Consider the following 20,691-nt stretch of genomic DNA (forward strand, 5'->3'; position numbering starts at 1 on the left):
GAGAGACCATGGAAAATCACCTGTCTCCCTGCCTCCTCCTGGGTCAGTTTGCCACTTGAGATCCAGCAGCCGGAATGGTTTGCACCAGGGGCTCCCAAATGCAGGGCCTGGCCCTCTGGGCTGTTAGACTTGCCACCGCTGCTTGGAGGATGTCTCCTTCCTTTTGAGAGAGGGTCGACATTTTTATTAAACTAAGAAAAATTTTTTTTGCATCTTATCTGAGAGCCTACCCCACCACCTTTTTACCATTTTTATTTGAATTTGAGTTTAGGTTTATCTAAACCCTTAAGCAAATAGAAAAGCATGAGTGGGAGAAGGTGGGAGAGGATCTGATGAGCCTGCCTTCCCCAGTAATGGGAAAATGAATTAAACTAGAGAGGGGACATAAGTGAACAGTGCCCAGAAAACAGAATACCCTGCCTGCCTTTGTCTTTTTTTCATAATATTTTATGATTCCAAATTTGATAGAAAGTTGAAGAATGAATGTCAAGGGCTTCTGTGTTCTTTAAATTGACAAGTATGTGGCATACACATGTACATAGATCACAAAGCCCACTATAGTTTTTAAGATGAGCCACATTTACATAAGGGGGGTAAACCTCCCCCCGTGATAATATTGCGAATGTAAAGAGAGATTGATTCACAGTGGGAATGTATGTTAGGCTCCAGTAAGGGTAACAGGATTATATGCAGAATGATTTTGAAGAACCAAAATTAGACATTAGATTTGTAGAGAAATTGATTTCTTTATATTAAATACTACTAAGAAGGAATGTTTGTCCCCAGAGTAAGGCATTTGAGATGGGAGGGGGGAAGCCAAAAAAAAAAAAAAAGTGATTACATCACCCTCCCCTTCAAGCAATATTAGCATCAAAGATGGGGTTATTAGTGAAATAATTTGCAAAGGTAACTATATCTCTACTCTGCTTTCTGATATTTATATATATAGCCTTTTTCTTTTTGAAAGAAGCATCTCACTTTGCCCAGTGTTGTTAGACACTAACCTTAAAATTATTAATAATGTTGACAATTATGTTTATTATTTCTGCTAGTAGGCATCTGCATTCCTATTCAGAAAAGTCTAGTTTTAACTTTGCAGTGTTTGGTAGAGGAGGAAATTTTATCTATACCTTTTCTTTTAATTGTTCTTTCTAATGTGCATTTGTGACAGTGTTTAAATTCTGAGTTTTCAGTAAATTATGGGGTACTGAAATTAAATACCTAGAGTTGATCCTTTCTGCTTTTAATATACATGGGAGATATTTAAGGACTGCAAAATATAGCTTAGGTATACGATTTTGATGCCTTGGTAAGATTTTTAAACCAAGAAATAACTGGGCTATCTATCTATAAATCCAGATGCACCGGGTGGGGGGGGAACTCCGAGCTGCAGCATATCAGCTTTTGTCAACCTGCCAACAGCGGAGCGTACCATGCTGCAAGGAGTAATAAATAAAGAATTAGAAAACTCACTGCTGGAGGAGAACAAATTAAACACCTTTTCGAAAGGATGAGCATGTATACATTGCAGTTCTATTAAATGTAGGTTCTTAGTGAGATTGGGATTGTGTTAAGGCTGGTATAGAAGGGAACTGATGAAGCAGGAGTGGTCTGGTGACATTTTTCTGACTTGATTGGCTGGGGTGTGTGATGTAATAGGTTTCAGTGCAGCCCCTTATAGGTTTTAAAATGAATTCCAAGACACCATTACAAAGAAAGCCGGACTCTTTTCTTATAACTGAGCTCAGCCAAGGAAACTCTCGCACAAATGTACAACACTGTTTGGAATATGGAAGACCTGGATTTAGAATATGCCAAGACAGATATAAATTGTGGCACAGACTTGATGTTTTATATAGAAATGGATCCACCAGGTAATACTGCGGTGTTATTGTAGAGAGCTAGTTAATTTTGTGGCTTTTTAATTTTTTGAAAGCTACTGTAACAGATCCTCTTTAGATTTCTATTTTTATTAATTTGTTTCATTGATAAAAATTAGTTTGCTTGTAGGTTAAAAATTAAACAGATCGTTTTACTGCCTGTAGAAGCAAGCAGATCAGGCTGTGTGTGGTACATGCTTATTCTTACTTGAATGGATAGGAATTAAATTCCAGTTTTTCACTAGTGTCTTTTGTTAATCGTGGTCCTTCCCTAGTTGGGTTATAGTGTTGTATAGTGTCCCTGTAATTAAAATGATGCATCTTTTGTGCTGCTTTTCTCTGTTGACAGTGGATGAGAACAGTGTGGTACTTTGCAGTGATAACACTTGGTGGTTTAGAAAGCATGTAAAATGTAGCAGTGATTGCAACTCAGTTCTCTATGCCCTGAAACTACTCTAAATCAGATGTTAACACTTTGCTTGCTCTCTCTTGTGTTAAGATATTATAATGAAGAAAGTTGACTTTCATTATCTAGTGCTAATCTTTGTAAAATATTCTTGATAGACACCTGAAATCATTTTTGCATAAATTAAAAGAGTAACAAGAAAACTTATTACTTAGAATTTAGCCAAAAATCCTGGATTTAGGTCCCAAATTCTTTTATTCCCATATTAACCTTCCCCCCAATTAAGAAATTCAGAAACAGTGTAGTCTTTTATTGGTCACCAATTCATATGTCTGAATACTGGTTTGACATTGGGGGGGGGGATATGATTTTTAATCAGTCCTGGCATAGAGAAGACAATTTATCCAACAGAATATTAACAGGAATACTAAAGAGATTTAGGGCACAGATGAGTTTCTTAAAGTGGCTTTCGGCAGAACAGTGCCTGAAATACTAAGATTAGAGAAACCCCATTCCTCCTCTTAAAACATACTGCTATAGATGAGCTTTTTTATTACTGCAACAGCATTTGTGGAGGACAGAGACTGAATTTGTCTTTCGTAATTAAATAAGAAGAGGAAATTAAAGCCAACTCATGTTATTCCTGCTGCTCATATGTTCATAGTTTCTTACTTTAGATGGATTTGACCAGGCATGAAAGTTTAATATAACTAGAATCTAGAAGTAGAAAATGTCATGACTCTGGATTTACTTTGAAATTATTCACATAGCCAGCCCAATTTGTTAGTTTCTAAGGTTCTCTCTCTCTCTCCTTTTTAGTTTCATTTCTTTTTGAGCCATCCTCTGAAAGATTTTTTTTTTTTTAAAGAACACTATCGTCCATGTTGCATGGAATTGTGAATCACTGCTGTATATTTCAGTTACTCTAATTTTTCTTTTTTTAAAAAAACAGAAATGTTATTGATCTAAAGAAATGTAGGTCCTATTTGAAATGTTCAATTGTAGTTGGGATTACAAACAACTTCTTCTTTCTCCTTCATCTGCAGCACTGCCTCCTAAACCACCAAAACCCACTACTGTAGCCAACAACGGTATGAATAACAATATGTCCTTACAAGATGCTGAATGGTACTGGGGAGATATCTCGAGGTAAGGCTACATACAGAAACTATTCGTTTTCGCTAGATCCAGAGAGTTTTAGATTAAGAGAAAGAAAAGCACCAGCTTGCTAAGTTCCATTTTTAGGATATCATCCAACATAAGCATGAAGCATAGTTGGTCCTCTTCCAAAGACGACCAGAAAAAGTCACTGAGTACTGGAGAACTGTGGGTGCTGGATGCCACAGGAAATTAAATACCCAGGAAGTTTCGTTACTGACAGAGATGTCAGGGAAACACTGGGGTGAAATGACACTGCCTAAGAACAGAGAGTAAAGGCACTCTATTAAGTCAAACTCTAAGAATTAATGTTATTGTCTTAAACACAATAACATAAAATGGTGTTGTTTTCTTTGCTTTTTTGAGGAGGAGTAAGGGGTTGGGGAAACCTTTTTGAGGTCATGACTTTCTGTGATTTGTCAGAAAGATTATAATGTTTGCTTAAAAAATAAATAAAAACTTTGTACCACAGATATGCCAGTAGTGAAAGTGGGTACTTTTTCTTTTTTAACTCCTATGCACCTGTTTATAATATTTCTATATAAACAAGAAATTGGTAAGCTTTGAAAATGTAATTCATAAATATAAATCTGTGGGTACAGGAAGTATAGTCTGCTCGATTTTGCTGTGAACCTAAAACTGCTCTAAGAAAAGCCTGTTAAAAAAACGATGTAAACCTATGATTACTAAATCCTTGGAGTGAGCATTGTCTTGTGTTCTTTTCAGGGAAGAAGTGAATGAAAAACTTCGAGATACAGCAGATGGGACCTTTTTGGTACGAGATGCATCAACTAAAATGCATGGCGATTATACTCTTACACTAAGGTGAGTCAGGGAATATAGCCAGAATTGCAGTGTTTGGGTTGATATTAAACATATTTATTAGAAAATGTTAATACCATTACTTTTATATTGTATTTACAGGAAAGGAGGAAATAACAAATTAATCAAAATATTTCACCGGGATGGGAAATATGGCTTCTCTGACCCATTAACCTTCAATTCCGTGGTTGAACTAATAAACCACTACCGGAATGAATCTCTAGCTCAGTATAATCCCAAATTGGATGTGAAATTACTTTATCCAGTATCCAAATACCAACAGGTAATCAAAACTGAATTATCAACGTTATATTGTTTAGACAAAATACTTTCAAAACATTTTGAAGCAGATGAATTACATGTAATCAAGTTTGAAAAACTTTATACTTGTGATCACAAAGTTGCAATTTTATAATTGCTAAATAAAATACTAATTTTAAAGATTTTTCCATGTCAGCAGTTTTGTTAATTATTTGATTAAATACCTGTCCACTGAATTTATTTTTTTCCCCTGTGATTTTTTTAATCTTTCTAGGATCAAGTTGTCAAAGAAGATAATATTGAAGCTGTAGGGAAAAAATTACATGAATATAACACTCAGTTTCAAGAAAAAAGTCGAGAATATGATAGATTATATGAAGAATATACCCGTACTTCCCAGGTGAGTTTTCGTGAAAATCGGACTAAAAGTTCAGAACTCTTAGTTATTAAAGCCTAACATGTTATATGTAGCTTCAAAAAAAAAAAAAAGTTCAGTTTCTGGGAATCATTGTGGATTATTTGAGCATATCTCTAAACCTTTTAAATGAAGTCAGTCTATTAAATTAAGTTCACAAAATAAAGAGGTCAACTGAGTTTTAAGGTTATTTGACATAATTCCTGATCGAAGAATTGGAAGTTAATAATAACTGGGAGTTTCACAGACTTTTCTAATCTCTACCATAAAAAGGAGAGGCTACCTTTACTTCCGTCATTTCCTAGCTACTTATCTCTGGGCCATCATGTATCTGGGACTGCCACAGGGAGTACAAGGCAACATGTATGCTTCTAAGCTGGAATAGCTTTTAAAAAGATAAAAAACTGTAGGAATATTGCCAAACAATCATTTTCCATAGATTGAGAAAATTCTCCAAAGTAAAGGTGCATTCCTGTGATACTGGTTTTAATGGGTTTTACCCATTAATTCAAGTCCCAGCCTGCAAACACATGCTAGATAATAATACAGATCAAATGTCCTGGGTAGTATCTTGAAGTAAGAAATTGTTTTATGAAAGGTATGACATTGTCTTATTAAAATTGTGTTGCAGGAAATCCAAATGAAAAGAACAGCTATTGAAGCATTTAATGAAACCATAAAAATATTTGAAGAACAGTGCCAAACCCAGGAGCGGTACAGTAAAGAATACATAGAAAAGTTTAAACGTGAAGGCAATGAGAAAGAAATACAAAGGTTGGTAAACCATGAGTATTTTCATTGTCTTTGTGCTAGAGATGACCAAAATCCTCTAAAACTGCTTAGAGATAATCTTGCTTTCTGTGCTTTGAATAATTTTAAAATGACAGGAAGAGAAAACATTCTTTACCTGAGGAAAACTGCTGGGAAGCCAGTAGTGAAACTTTTCATAAACTTTGGGGACTCTTCATGATACACCCAGGTAATTACAGATGCATTTCTCTTGCCTATAGGATTATGCATAATTATGATAAGTTGAAGTCTCGAATCAGTGAAATTATTGACAGTAGAAGACGACTGGAGGAAGACTTGAAGAAGCAGGCAGCTGAGTACCGAGAGATTGACAAACGTATGAACAGCATTAAACCAGACCTCATTCAGCTGAGAAAGACAAGAGACCAATACCTGATGTGAGTACTCAAGATGCGACGCTGTACGTGGACAATAATTTCCAGCATGAAGGATGAGTTACTAATGCATTTTCTTTTCCAAACTTTCCCAGGTGGTTGACTCAAAAAGGTGTGCGGCAAAAGAAGCTGAACGAGTGGTTGGGCAATGAAAACACTGAAGAGTAAGTAGTTACCAAAGACGGGGATACTTAAAGGCCCGAGATTTTTCTCATCTTAGGAAAACGTAGGACTTGCATTGTTTTTAGAACAAGTGAGGAATTTTACTGAGTTTGGAGCAACTCAGAGGAGAAAATGTATAAACTGTCATCCAGAATTTTTAAAAAGGAAAGCTCAGCTAAAAAGAACTTGGGTTTATTTTTTTACCCCTAATGCTGTGAAATGACCTGCTATTGTCCACAATCATGTCCCTGTATGTCTGAAAAATCCCAAAGTATTTTTGGAACAATCAAAGAAAAAATTACATTTAGTGTATTTTGAAGCTTAAGTATAGGCTTTGTTTGATTATGTGAAAACTGGCAGCCTTCCTAGTCAATCAATTTCCTGATCTAAACTGGATAAACAAGATTGTTTAATTGCCTTCCCCTCTGCCCGGGTACCTGAGAGTGGTTGCTGACTTGGAAATAGTATAACTTATGGCTCACTCTTTGTCCTGGGGAGCGTGCACTTGAGGCCGAACGCTCTGAGGAAGAGCTCAGGCCGAGGCAGGCGCGTGGTGGCTGGTCTAACTTGCTGGGGAGGCGGAGGGCCCCACTTCGGGGACACAGCGGGGCGGGCTGGTGGCTCCCGCATGCATCTTCATTGGGAAACCTTCTCTCCTGCCTCCTCAGCCAATACTCACTGGTGGAAGATGATGAAGATCTGCCCCACCATGACGAGAAGACGTGGAACGTCGGGAGCAGCAACCGAAACAAAGCCGAAAACTTGCTGCGAGGGAAACGGGACGGCACTTTCCTTGTTCGGGAGAGCAGTAAACAGGGTTGCTACGCCTGCTCCGTAGTGTACGTATCTCCCGCGCGCCCAAGTCTCGCGAGATGTTTCCTTCTTTCGGCCTCGAGGGGGGCGAGGATTCTTTAAAAAAACTTCTAGTCTTGGAGCATCTCAGTACAACAACGTAGGGTGGGAACTGACACAGACATGACAGCATGTTAAAGTCTGGCCAGATGTATCTGTTAATAGGGTCTAATGGAAAGAAACACTGTGCTGTTCAGCTGGAAGACTGGGCTTTGGGTTCCAATTCGGCAACTAATTAATCATGAGATGCCCTCAAGTCTTTTTTTCTCATCTTTAAAATGAAAGTAGCACTGCCTACCCCCACCCCCCACCCCCCGTTTTTTTTTTTTTCCGGCCTCCCAAGGCTAATACAGTTAGAATCTGAGGTAATTCATGTGAGAACACCACCCACAGGTAAAGTACCCATCAGGAACAGATCAAAACAGCAAGAGAAAAGACCCGAATTACTGTCTCAAGAGAAGACATATTTCTTTCTTTTAATAGTTTAGGGAGTACTTTGAAAAGTGAGTGATCACTAACATTGCCGTTTCGGAGAAAGTAATGTCCTTTGCTAGGGAAAGGTTCTAAAAGTATGTTATACTCCATGATCAATCTCCATTTGCTCAGAGAAGTAGTAGAGACAAGGAAATAGGAGAACACAGAGGAGATGCACAGCTGAAGAGTTGTGTAGACGTTTCCAGGATAGCCTGAAAGAAGAGACCGTGCTGATAACTATAGTGACAGTGCTGGTGGCACCGCAGCACTCACGGTAGTACTCACAGTGGTCGGAAGTTACCATTTGCTGCATGCCAGGCAGTCAAGTACACGGCATGCACTGTCTCATTTCAGTTCTCAAGGTAACCTTATTATATATGTTACTATTGTCTACCTTTTAAACCATTTTCAAATTGAAAATAGAGCAGGTCGGTGACACTGGCTTACCTACCCAAGATGCTCAGCCAAATAAGTGGCAAAGCTGAGGGTCTGCAGTGATGTAGGACTGTTCCCCCCCAAGCTGAGACTGGCCTGTATACAGTACACTTTCATGATGATGATTTTATTGAAAACACCCATGGAGTTGTGAGTTGTCCTGGACAAACTCAAAAGGCTGTTATCTTTTCTCTCTTCTTTAGGGTGGATGGTGAAGTAAAGCATTGTGTCATAAACAAGACAGCAACTGGCTATGGCTTTGCCGAGCCCTATAACTTGTACAGCTCTCTGAAGGAACTGGTGCTACATTACCAACACACCTCCCTTGTGCAGCACAACGACTCCCTCAACGTCACACTAGCCTACCCGGTATATGCACAGCAGAGGCGATGAAGCGCTTACCCTCGGGATCCTTCTCCTGAAGTTCAACCACCTGAGGCCTCTGGAAAGCACAGGGCTCCTCTCCAGCCTGACCTGTGAATTGAGCTGCAGAAACGAAGCCGTCTGTCTTCAGATGGGACTAGAGCTTTCTTTGACAAAAAAGAAGTAGGGGAAGATATGCAGCCTAGGGCTGTGTGATGACCACACGTGTCTAATGTGGAGTGCTTATCCTTCCTTTCTTCCTTTTTTTTTTTTTGGTTTTGTTTTGTTTAAAGCCACAACACCACAAAGAGAAAAAGAAATGCAAAAATCTCTGCGTGCAGGGACAAAGAGGCCTTTAACCATGGTGCTTGTTAATGCTTTCTGAAGCTTTACCAGCTAAAAGTTGGGACTTTGGAGACCAGAGGGTGTAGAGGGCTGAAGAGCCCTCCTGGCCTGAGGATGCTGGGTCCAGCCTGGTTTAGCCTGGGTGTTGCTGTGCACGGTCGGCCCAGACACATCGCACTGTGGATTATTTCATTTTCTAACAAATGAACGATATGTAGCAGAAAGGCACTTCCGCTCACGAGGGACACTTTGGAAGAACGTCAGTTCGTGTGTGTTCAGAAGAAATAATGTCATAGCAAAGTGCCGGAAAGTGTTTTGTTTAAACTTGTCAAAAAAAAAAAAAAACAACCCACCAACAGAAAAATGGAACTTGGAAAACAGGACTTTAAAGGACATTCAGTATATAAAATATGTACATAATATTGGATGACTAACTATCAAATAGATGGATTTGTACCAATACCAAATAGCTTCTGTTTTGTTTTGCTGAAGGCTAAAATTCACAGTGCTATGCAATTCTTAATTTTCATTAGGTTGTTATCTCAGTTTTAAATGTACCTTCAGAATAAGCTTCCCCCCATTTTTGTTGCTTGAAAATATTGTCCCTGATTTTTGTTAATATTCATTTTTGTCATTATCTTTTTTTTAAGAAATGTGTACAGGATGCCAGTTAAAAAGGCTTCAGAATGAAAACTATGAAATATTTTACAGTTTTTCTTGTACAGAGTACTTGGGTGTTAGCCCAAGGTTAAAAAGTTCATAACAGATTTTTTGGACTAAATGTTTTGTTGGGCAGTGCCTGATAAGCTTCAAAGCTGCTTTATTCAATAAAAAAAGAAAAAGAGATGAATATGACAAAGTATCACTGAGTCCAACAATGTTTTAAGACTCTTAAAATACGGTACCTGGCAATGTTTGTTTCATAAAGAATTGTGAACTTCTTGAATCTAGGGAGGGGGGTCGTAGCCAAGGGATGTAACAGGTGGGGTGGCGGGAGGGGTGACAAGGTGGTATGCACTTTCTCATGATTACAGAGAAGAAGTGAATAACTGCAAAGGGAAGTTGCTTATACTTCAGTCTTTTCTCACTTTGATTTGCTAGTTATTATTGATTAATGACAATTACAGACCTACTGTAACTAACAGTGTAGCTGGTCAGGTATTTCAGTTCTTAACCAATTTTGGGTTCCTGGAACAGAGCTCAGCCTTGTTTAGAACACTGATTTAAAGGTATAATCTCTGCCTTTAGAAAAAGTATCTTTCTCTAACATTAGACTATTCATTATAACCAAGCAACATTCATTTTAGAAAAAGCATGTGATCTGAAAAAAATATTTTTAGTTGGATATTTGTTACTTCCCTCGCTTTCCATTCAGTTTAGAACATAAAGCAAATTGACACAATCATACCGTCACTGCTCTAGACTGTGTGGAGCGCGCTAAAGGCCATTGCAGGAATCCGAAGGGAGGTCCTTTTCATTCATCCAAATAATTGTGTGTTATACTTCACTATGGAGAAAAGGAAGAGGGGGATTATTAGTGTAATCTTTCTAATTTAGGGCAAGAGTGAGAGGTCTCTCCCTGATTTACATATGCAAAAGCTGTTATGTTCAGTAGGAATTGTACATGTGTTGGGAGGAATGAATACTAATTATAATCATGGTCACTACCCTAGATTAAAATGGAATCTTGCAATTTCAGTTTCCCTTTCTCAATATTAGACAGATTCACCCACAGCTGTATTTCTCTTCAAGTACTAGGGTGAAGGGTTTTTGTTGTTGTTGTTTAATGTTGTTCCTTTTAAAAATCTTTTGAAAGGATCAGTCTTGCAGCTGAGTTAATCATATGTAGAATGTATTATTTTCCTTCTTTACATGACGCTACTCATACTCAAGCAAGAGTCAGACAGCCAGACTGTCAGCCCTCAAACTTGACTGTACTGATCTGACCATCTCCCTCTCATCACCAGACAATTGATGATTTCCCTGGTTTTAGTCTGTCTTTGCTTTAAAACTTGTGATGGTGATATCCTTCCAGATTACAAAGAAGTCTAACAGTTAATTAATAGTAGTTTATAGACTGGGTTTGTGGGGTTTTTTTTTTTTTTAGTAGCACATCATGTATGCTATTAAATACAAATAGTTTTCATTTAATTTCTAAAATACAAGATCTGAGATTGAATGTTTTATTCAAAGCTACAGTTTTGTGAATGTTTTTGCTTCAACACTCTTTGCAAGATGACATGGTATTTAGGCAGTTGCCTTATTTTTGCATCTCACAAGCATACGTGCAATAGATTTTTCATTGAAGAGCAAGGCAGGATTCATTGTTCCATCTCACAGTGAGTGACACCAGACCTATTCTGCCTAATGCCTTTTTGATTGCAGTGTAGCATGCCCGCTGCATTTGTCCTCTTAGATGTTTGGCCAGCAGGGCACTTTGGGTTCAATCAGTCATCTCTTAACAACATCATCTGAGTGGCTCGTGAGTATGAATGGATACAGCAGAGGCACTCCTGATACATAATTTTATCCATGCATCAGTTTTTCCCACCCAACGTAGCATCCTAAAGCCAGAAGCTAAGCTGCAGAGAGGCTGTGGTAGGGCATAGAAGTGGGAGCATTGGGACCTCATATTATACACAAGAGAGATCATAACCACCTGAAAAGGCAAAAAGCATGTGTTTGTAACATCTGACAATTTCATGGCCTTTCATATATGTATATATGTATATGTGCATGGACTGTGTTTCCAGTACACCTTTCAACCAAAACAGATCCACAGTCATTGAGTTCAAGTACATAACAAGCAAATGTCGAGTACAATTCTTATGTATGTGTATGGATTGTTTATTTTCCTTTGAGGTTGCTTTGTTTTGTCTTGTAAAGGTGAAAATTGTTTGCAAGTGAAGTGAGAAGTTCGTATTTCTTTGGCTTTTTTGTGTTTTTAAAAGTTACTCCTTTTAGGGAGCTGGTCCGGATGACTTAACTAACTTGGAAATCCTTGTTTTCAGTGTGTCGAGTCAAAATGTGTTTATGTGAGCTGTCACTGTGGGGAACAAATTGCTTTGTCATATAGCTGGTTATGAGCTAGTAACGTGTTTGGGAAGTCCTACTGATGTTCCTTATTGGGAGAAAAATTCTGCTGGTTTTAACAACTGTGCTTTTGCTATACATGGTATCCAAGTCCATTGGAAAGCAGACCCTGTTTAAGATTAGGGTCATTTAAAGAAAGGGGCAGTTTAAAGCACAATGCCTCACATGGGACACAGTTCCAAAATGCCAAATTCTTGTTTTTTAAAAATCTAGTTATGTAAAAGACTATAATTATAGGTGGGGAGGAAATAGCATAAGTGAGTCAATTGGACAGACTATCCAACGTAACATTAAACTTGTCACCATGAGATAGCATTAGCTGCCCAGGATGCTGCTATTTAAAAAAAAAAAAGAAAAAAAAAAAAAAAAGAAAAAACCACAAAAAACAAACAAACAAAAAAAAAAACTCATTTATACCTGTGTATTTTTTAAAGCTACAATCTGTTCAATGTTTTTACAAATCTGTTTATATGACATTGTTAAAATAAAGGTGGTCTTTTGACGAGAGGGAGGATGTCATGGTCAATTGTAATTTTGCCTTTACAAGGCAACTGGGATGGGGGTGGGGGGAGTATGCCTCCTTGACATTTTGTTCAAGTTATAGATTCAATGGAGCCATGTCTTGTTGTTTTAAGTTGCTTTAATGCATTGTATTAGGTCTCCAAACAGAATAAAGGTTGTTTTGAAACTTAAGTTTTGGTTTGAAATACTAATTATCAGCTAAGAAATATTTCTAAAGTGGCTCCCTTGCTGCTGTCATCTCCCACCCACCCCCTTCCATTCTGTAACATTATCCCATTATCTCATTTTTATACCGTGAGCATATTTAGTGGTCACATGAATGACAGCTCAATGTTATTTACATAATTTCACTGTATCCTTAATTACAAAAAGACATTCCTCTAGGTGATGTTATTTCAAAGAACGTGCTTACTATAAGAAAGCCAGATTATATAGACATAATACACCTATTATATAGATACATCCATAAGATGTACCCACTATCCCTCAGTTTCTCTCCCCCCCTTCCTCCACATTCATCCCCCAACCTTGAGAGTCATCCTCTAGGACCTGGTTTGCTAGGGTATCCAGTTTTGTCTTTGCATTGTATGGGCTGCATGTTTTGAACACTCACAGTGCTGCGACATTTTGTAGAGGTGTGACTAGAGCTGTAGTCGGGGAACAAGCTACACTCCAGGTGCAAGTTTGACATTGTATCATCTAGTCAAGATACACAAGTCTCACTGTGAAATAACTTCCATTTGCCTTGATTGCTAAATGAACTTACTGCCATGCCACCTTGCATGTATATGGTGCTCACATGACATACAGGCACAGTGAGGGTCCCAGACCTGAAAACATGGGCTAGTAACGAGGAAAGGGGTATGCAAATAATTGCTGTCATAGAAACAATAACTACCGTTTGTTGACTGTGGCAGTAGCTCTGAGATTCATTTCCTGCTTTCCCCTTGCTCTGGGTGGTATCGCGGAGAACAATATTCCCTGGGTCTTTTGCCTTCTGGCTTCTAGGTAGTAAGTCTCCTCCATGGCTCCAGCTCCTGCCAGAGGACCCTTCCTTCCAGGTCTGACCCTCCCTGCCTGCCCCAGCTCTCAGGAGAGGGCCTGGGCACCATTGCCTCTTCCCGTTTTACTCTAGTGCTAAACCTCTGGTTTCCCTACCACCCTGTTTGGTTTCTGAGCCCTTCCGTCCACCTGAGTAATTAATTCTCTTTACTCAATTCTCTCTGTAAGAGCTAATTTCTTTATTCCTGACTGGACTCTGATTGCTATAGCAAGTGATTATTATCCACTAAGCTCTTCCTATGCCTTATTTGATTTAATCCTTCCGCAATTATGTAAGTGGAAGATATTATCCCCATTCTACAGATGAGAAAACTGAAGCGTAGGTATGAAGTGACTTGCTCGAGATCACGCAGCGTATTAGAGAAGGGTAAAGTGCATAGGTGATCCGACTCAAGGCAGAGCTCTTCACCCTTGTGCTGGAATGCAACGGCCTTCCAGTGGAAAATGCACCAGGGAGTGCAGAGAAAGTTCACTCATAATTCTTCCTGATGGGGAACTAACCATATAGCGTTTAATTAGTGCACAGGTGGCCAGTGATGCATGGCAGAAATAGCACAGGCCTGCTTTAGATTCATGGTTCCCAAAGTGTGGTCCCCAGACTAACAGCATCAGCATCCCTCATAAACCTGTTAGGGGTCCAAATTCCCAGTCCTCAGCCCTGCCCTACACACAGTGGGGCTGGCAATCTGTTTCAACAAGCTCTGAGTGACTTTAATGCATACTAAAGTTTTAGATCACCTGATTATTGAAACAGTACTTCTAGTATTTCAATTAAAAACCATTACCATTAATGAGCAATATGTTACTTTGATAAAATTTATGCGCACAGTATAGACTCTATTAAAAAAAAAGAAAAGAAAATAGACTGATTTGTAGTTTAGGAGATCCGGCCTTGGTCTTATCTCTGTGTTTAACCAGCTTGGGAATGTGGCAAACTCAGGGCACCTTTGAGGCCTCTAACTTCTTATCTGTGAAATAAAGGTGTAGGTCTGGACGATCTCTGGGATTCCTTCTAGCACATAAGCTGTGATTTGGTGTGCTCAATGAAACTACTCAGTTCCCCAATTCTCCACAGACAATTTGGCCACAGTTGTAACCCACAACACAACTGGTGGCCCTGTGGGCCGCCAGGGACAATGTCCGAGTCAAAGCATTCACAGAATCAGAGCCCACGTCTCTTGCTGACATCTTAAAGGCTACACTTCAAGTAAATCAAAATTGTCAGCCTAGTTCTTACCAGTGTGGAGGGGAATACACTTGGAAAGGACATTCTGCACATCTGTCCAAAGCACGAGGCACTAACAGAACGTGGCCTACCGAAATCTCTGGGACATGGTGGGAGGTGGGTAAGTATACTCTGTTAAGACCCGATAGTGTCATACCATTTAAAAAACCTTTTTTTCCTGAACTTATCCCTTAAAGTGTCTACCTAAAAATAAGAATCTGTTGCAATATCTCAAGTGTAAATAGATATAATTGATTGTTCACTATCCAAACTTCAGATAATCTTCTCAAAAGATAGCACTTTGTAATCTCCAGCTTGGTACTGATGTCATAAATCAGCTCAACAGAAAACTGCTGAGATGCTTTAGAAAAAAAAAAAAAACAAGATAAATGAGTAACCACCAACATGCTTATCTGCATTTTGCTTTCCAGAAGGAAATGTAGAAATTGCCTTCTTTCTGTAGCACCACCTCAGGCTTCACTTGTTAAATAAAAAAATTCTAAAGCTATCCTTGTCCTGACACATGCAAAGGTTTGGCCTATAACACGAGAACAGGACAGTCAACCTCTACCACCACTCATCATGTTGAGGACAAAGTTAAAAGAGAGCTCCATTCATCACCGGGACTGCTCATTAGAATTATGGTTTTGACTGGAAGATACACCATACGTTGCATGACTAACCCACTGGAACCAATTTATTTATGGAGCTCTCATTTCAGAGCTGGGTGATTTATAGTCCAAGCCCGCACAAACCAAAAAATACGGATAACTTCATCACAATGGAGAAAGTGTGCTGGTCACTGGATTGCATATTTACTGTCATCTAACAGAGGCCCTGTGCCAATTGGCTTGGAGCTTTAGTTTTGTTGACAGTGGTGATGATCTGTTTCTTTGGGGCTGTGAGGATGAGACATTCAATTTACTGATTCATTCAAAGCTTTGAGCACCTACTATGTGCTGGACACTGTACTTCGCTTCTGGAGGTCCAATGATAAACATGACAGGAGAAATCAAAGATTGCAATTTGTTAAAGGCAAACTCTGAAACAACTGCCCTCTAGTACAAGACATACGGTAGAGAGAAATGAACTCTAAACATCAAGAGGCCAGAGGGAGGAGTTGGGCAGAGCTTCAGAGAGATGAGGACACCTCAAATGTTTCCCAGTCCATATACTCCTGCTGCTTGCTCCTTCGCAGGCTTCGTGTGAGCTCGTGTTGTTGAGGTTAGACCATTGTGAGTCTTTAATGCCATCCCTTTGCAGGTGAAGTGTTTGGTTTTTCAAGTACCATCAAAAGGATAATCTCCATTATAAGTTCTCCCCTGGAATTGCATGTCCCCATCTGTGGTTCCCATGCTGCAGGTGGTTCAGACAGCTGACATCACACCCCTCAGCCCCAGGCAGGCCGCTGTTCTCCCTATTCAGGGACAGATGCCAGGACCTCACTTGGCTCATCTCCTTGGCACATTAGATGTGATCTGTGCGCAGTTGCACCTTTTCCTTTTATTTTAGATGAGAATTCTCAACCTTCTCTGCACATTAGAATCACTTGGCTATCGATTTAATAGGAAACCTAACCTATTGGACTGGAGTCTCTGGGGGTGAGGATTAAATAAGATGTATAGAATGCACCTGGAATGTGACTGGCATCTAATACATGGAACCCAATAAATATGGCTGTAGGTAAGACCTGCCTATATATTAAGACTATGTTCCCAAGGACTGTCTCTGCAACTTTTGAATTGCTGTAGTTCTTAGTATAGGGATGGACATACGGTAGACCAATCAAAATGTATTTACTTAACTTTTAAAATGTTATATATTTTACATAAAAATATTTATACTTATTCATATCTTTACTTTCTTCCAGAAAATATTTTATTTTACTTTTATTGGCTCTTAGGTCCACAGCATTGGATTACTCATAATCCAACACACTAAAATCATTGATCCATGCATGGTTAGCTATTCTATTTATTATTCCATAAAAAAATAGTGTATAGCATTTTATTAAATACAGGTATGACAAGATTTAAAAATGACCCATATAAAATAGATGCAAAACAAGTAGTATGTGAGGAGAAAGGAGAAGTTATCAAAAATAAAAACAAATTGTGTCTAAGGAAAGCTTCAATAATTAAAGGAAAACAGAGCTTTCTCTCAGCCAGGCAAAAAAGGACCACACAATGGTTTCATAGTCCTAATGCTCTAATAGGACAAACTTGTTAGTGTGAGCTAATAATTTCTCTTGCCCTGGTATTTGAGAGGACTCTATCAAAGGGATCTTTGTAAATGATAGTACCTCTTACACAATGTTCTCGATTTAAAATTTTTTTTTTCAGATATCTTCTCCATATGGTGCTTTCTTACTCACCCTGTGGTGGAAATCTAATATTGTTCTAGAAAGGAGGTTCTGTGGCTTGGCTCTAGAACCCTGCTTGAGTTGCATCTTGTCCATTTCCTAGCACTCCTTGGGCTGCACCCACTTCATGTCTGAGAAAGTTGCTCTGCAAGTTCGGCAGGAGGAAAGGCCAACAAAATCAGGACAGCTGCTTATGTGTTAGACTGTTCCAGGCCAGCAGCTCAGCGGCGAATCTCTTTTCTAGTCCTTGTGACATCTTGGGCAGTGCCAAGTCTCAGAGCCATGGAAGATTGGACACCACACTCTGTTATCTAGACATCGGCTTGGTTGGGAGCCTGACTTAATGTGGCATTACATTTTGTTCATCATTTTCTTATGAAATATACTAGCTCTGGTTTTTTTTTTTTTTTTCTCTTTTTTTAACATTTCATCTTCCCAAAATAAATTTCAATGATACATTTTAATAACACCCATGAAACTGGAAGTCCAAGTTTTCTGGCTTTTTTTCTAAGGGGAGAGGTTGTCATCAACACATGGATCTTCACATTGTATGGTGGAAGGACATACTTATAGCCCTGGCTTGGGCGAGGGAAATGCATTTCATGTAACCAAAATGTTTGTGCCCCCATAATATTCTGAATTTAAAAAGGGAGGACTAATAAAAAGTACATGGATCTTTTGAGAAACTCATGCAAAAATCTGAGCACAGGATAGGATGAAGGAAGTTTGAATCAGCCTATGATTTAAGATATTTGAAGGGACAGTGTCTCTGGGAAGTAAGTGACAATAAATCCTTAGCAGAACTACGGCACATCACCCTACTTTCTCCATTTTAGGGAAATTGAGGCTCAAGGTAAGGGTGAGCTGGAAAACTTTCAACCAGCAGCTTTTCTGCACATTGCTGAACGCAGAGTTGGGAAGAGGTGCACAGCAGCACACCAATATGTAGTATCGCCACCATACAGATGCAATAGGTGAAAACCTCAGGAGTACTGATAACAAAATGTAGTAAAGCTTTTAGAAAGTGATGAGTTTGGGGTATTTGATAGTAAGTTTATGATTTAATTTTTAATTCTGGTGTATAATTTATGATTTTGAAGTTTGTATCATTTAATTTTTAGTAACAGCTATCTATAACAACTAGCTCACAAGATACCTGAAAATGCAGCCTTTGGCTCTTCCCAGCTGATTTGAGTCAGCTCCAGCACACCCTGGCAGTTGGAAAGGGCCAAATCTTAAAATTAAGGATGCTTTGGGAGATGCATCGGATGTTGACATACACCAACTGGCTGTGGACCTCACATCCAGCTTCTGCTTGGAAGGAAGGTCGCTAAGAAAAGCAGATGTAGCTCCACACCAGGCTCCTAACAAAATTAGGAGGAGCAGACTGTGTCCTGGCATTTAGGGCTGTCACAATAAACATGGGAAACAAGTCGGAGCCGTGACTGTTTTTATCAGAAGGTCTGCCTTAGCCCAACATAGAAAAATGGTTTCCTAATCTAGAAAAAAAAATTTTCAAAGTTTTAATATCTTTCAAAATTAAAAGCTTTAAATCATTAAAACTATACTCTTAATTCCCCATCCCCCACCATATCTGGGATTAAAAGATTTGAACAGAGACCTATATAATCTCAGGAAAAATCCTTATGTACTCCAGATACTGAATCACACAACCTTCCTGCTGTAGAAATTCTACAGCCATTCACAGGGTATGTGAAATATTCTAGTAATTAAAATGAAGGGGACATTTCTGTAGGGTTAGAGCAAATGTCTCCCACATAAAACAAATTGACTCCAGAACACAGGAAAAAAACTAAATCAATTTCTTTGAAACTTGAGAGAAGCTTGTATTTATACAAAGGTAACAATTTGAACTCAGGTCTAATTGCTATCAAATGAAACATACCATTAGCAAACTTAAAAATGGAGTGGTTAAAGAAAAAAAAAATTGGATGCTATAGAAATAAATGAGTAAATTAGAAGAATAATTCAAGATATCCTCTCAGAATTCAGAGAAAAAGAGAAAAGAGATGACCATGATAAGTGAAAAGGCTAGGAGACTTAGAGAACTGATGGAGATCTAATACATATATACTAGGAATTCCAGGAGAGAACAGACCAGATAAAGTCCTAATGAAAGAAGTGATAGAAAATTTCTTTGAGCCGAATAAGGATTGAGCCTGAACATACCAAGGGCCCACTAAGTAATGTAAAGTAATAAGAGCCTCAAATTACCTGGTAACTTTTGGGGCTCAAAAAACATATTTTTTACAAATAACCAAACAAAAACAGGCTGCTTTATTTATTTATTTTAAGCAGTGGCTTACATCTATATTCTCAGCTATTTGGGAGGCTGAGGCAGGAGGATTACTTGAGCCCAAGAGTTCATGTTCAGCCTGGGCAACATAGTGAGCCCCCCATATCTAAAAAATAGAAAAATATTTTTTAAAATAAGGTTGAAAATGACTTTCTTTTATAGCACTTAATGACTGAAAAGATTGGACACAGCTATATAATAAGCCAAATAATTGTCCTTGTTTGAAGGCAAGAGGAATTTAAGACATAATGCCTAAGAGTGACCACTATTTACCTTTTCTGAAAAAAATTACTAGAAACAAATCTTCCAGCCAAATAAAAAGTAAATCAAAAGAAAGCACACATATGGGGAAATTGTCTTGAAAAAAATGTAGAGAACAGTGATAGAAGTAACAACAGAGCCAATATCCAAATAGTTAACACTGTTATGAAAAATAAAGACAAAATAATTATTAAAAGAGAATGTATACAGACATAAATTAAGGTTTAAAAGAATATGGATCTGAAAGTTCAAATTGTTCCAATAATACTGAGAGTTGGGGGAGAGAATAGATAACTGAGACAGTGTATAAATACATATGAGCAAGGATGTTTGATGCATTTCTTTTAATAAATAGAGTTAAACTAAATGACCAATAATTTATTAAGTATGTATGGTATACATCAGAAGGAAATCAGCAATTTAAGAGCTATATATTTGTGTCCTATTCATTGGTGTATAAAGATATTCATATTTATATATTCACAATATTTATATACTTTTAGTCTAACAAAAATATAATACCATTGTATTCAACATGTATATATGCATCTATATCTTATCTAGAGATATTTATGAAGTATAGTTTGCTAAAAAAAAAAAATCCTAGAAGACTATTGGGTTATGTTTAGTTATTGAAATTACATGTTTGACTTTGTATGTGTGTGTCTAATCTTTCCCCCTCAGTGAGCATGGAACACTTAGGGAATTTTGAAGAGTTAAAAGCAAATGCCTAAGGGAGCGTAGGAGTGGTAAATTTTAACTGGGACTATCAGAAAGTCTTTTATGATATCGTGAATAAAGGAGAGAGTTTTGAAAGGGACCCAGACTGAAGCAGGAAGGAAGGTGTGGAGGTGTGTGCTTCTGCTCACAGCAGGCTCGGAGGGGTCTGATGATGGCCCCACTACCTGGGTTACTGTGGGGGAATTTTAGAGTCCAAAAGCACATTCAGACAACAGCTTCCAAGTTTCTTCCTGATGCTGTATCTTTGCCCTACCTCAGCCTTTCCATCTAGCCCCAAATCCTTTGCTGATAGTGAAGACCGAGTGCACTATAAAAAGTTTTACCAAAAGAGATAGTTTCATGCTGTTGAAT

The 20,691-nt window shown here is 38.4% G+C and overlaps 1 protein-coding gene across 7 annotated transcripts in view; it reads left to right on the forward strand.

Annotated features, from left to right (window-relative positions):
• Nucleotides 1-15,926, forward strand: part of PIK3R1 (phosphoinositide-3-kinase regulatory subunit 1) — an 85,866-nt gene extending 69,940 nt beyond the window's left edge. For 3 of the 7 annotated variants that reach the window (XM_069492584.1, XM_069492583.1, XM_069492586.1), the window contains 9 exons: nt 3,333-3,435; nt 4,171-4,269; nt 4,369-4,549; nt 4,802-4,927; nt 5,574-5,716; nt 5,953-6,129; nt 6,222-6,290; nt 6,957-7,127; nt 8,253-12,285. In XM_069492584.1, the coding sequence (XP_069348685.1) occupies nt 3,333-3,435; nt 4,171-4,269; nt 4,369-4,549; nt 4,802-4,927; nt 5,574-5,716; nt 5,953-6,129; nt 6,222-6,290; nt 6,957-7,127; nt 8,253-8,442 (1,259 nt within the window). In that variant the 3' untranslated portion in view covers nt 8,443-12,285. Of the gene's footprint in view, nt 1-1,322; nt 1,875-3,332; nt 3,436-4,170; nt 4,270-4,368; nt 4,550-4,801; nt 4,928-5,573; nt 5,717-5,952; nt 6,130-6,221; nt 6,291-6,956; nt 7,128-8,252; nt 12,286-15,899 lie in introns of those variants that run through there. The other 4 variants (XM_069492587.1, XM_069492588.1, XM_069492589.1 and 1 more) reach the window with 4 other exon arrangements.
• Nucleotides 15,927-20,691: the final 4,765 nt, after the last annotated feature.

This window comes from Eulemur rufifrons, chromosome 17 (assembly GCF_041146395.1).
Source record: "Eulemur rufifrons isolate Redbay chromosome 17, OSU_ERuf_1, whole genome shotgun sequence".
Lineage (NCBI taxonomy): Eukaryota > Metazoa > Chordata > Mammalia > Primates > Lemuridae > Eulemur > Eulemur rufifrons.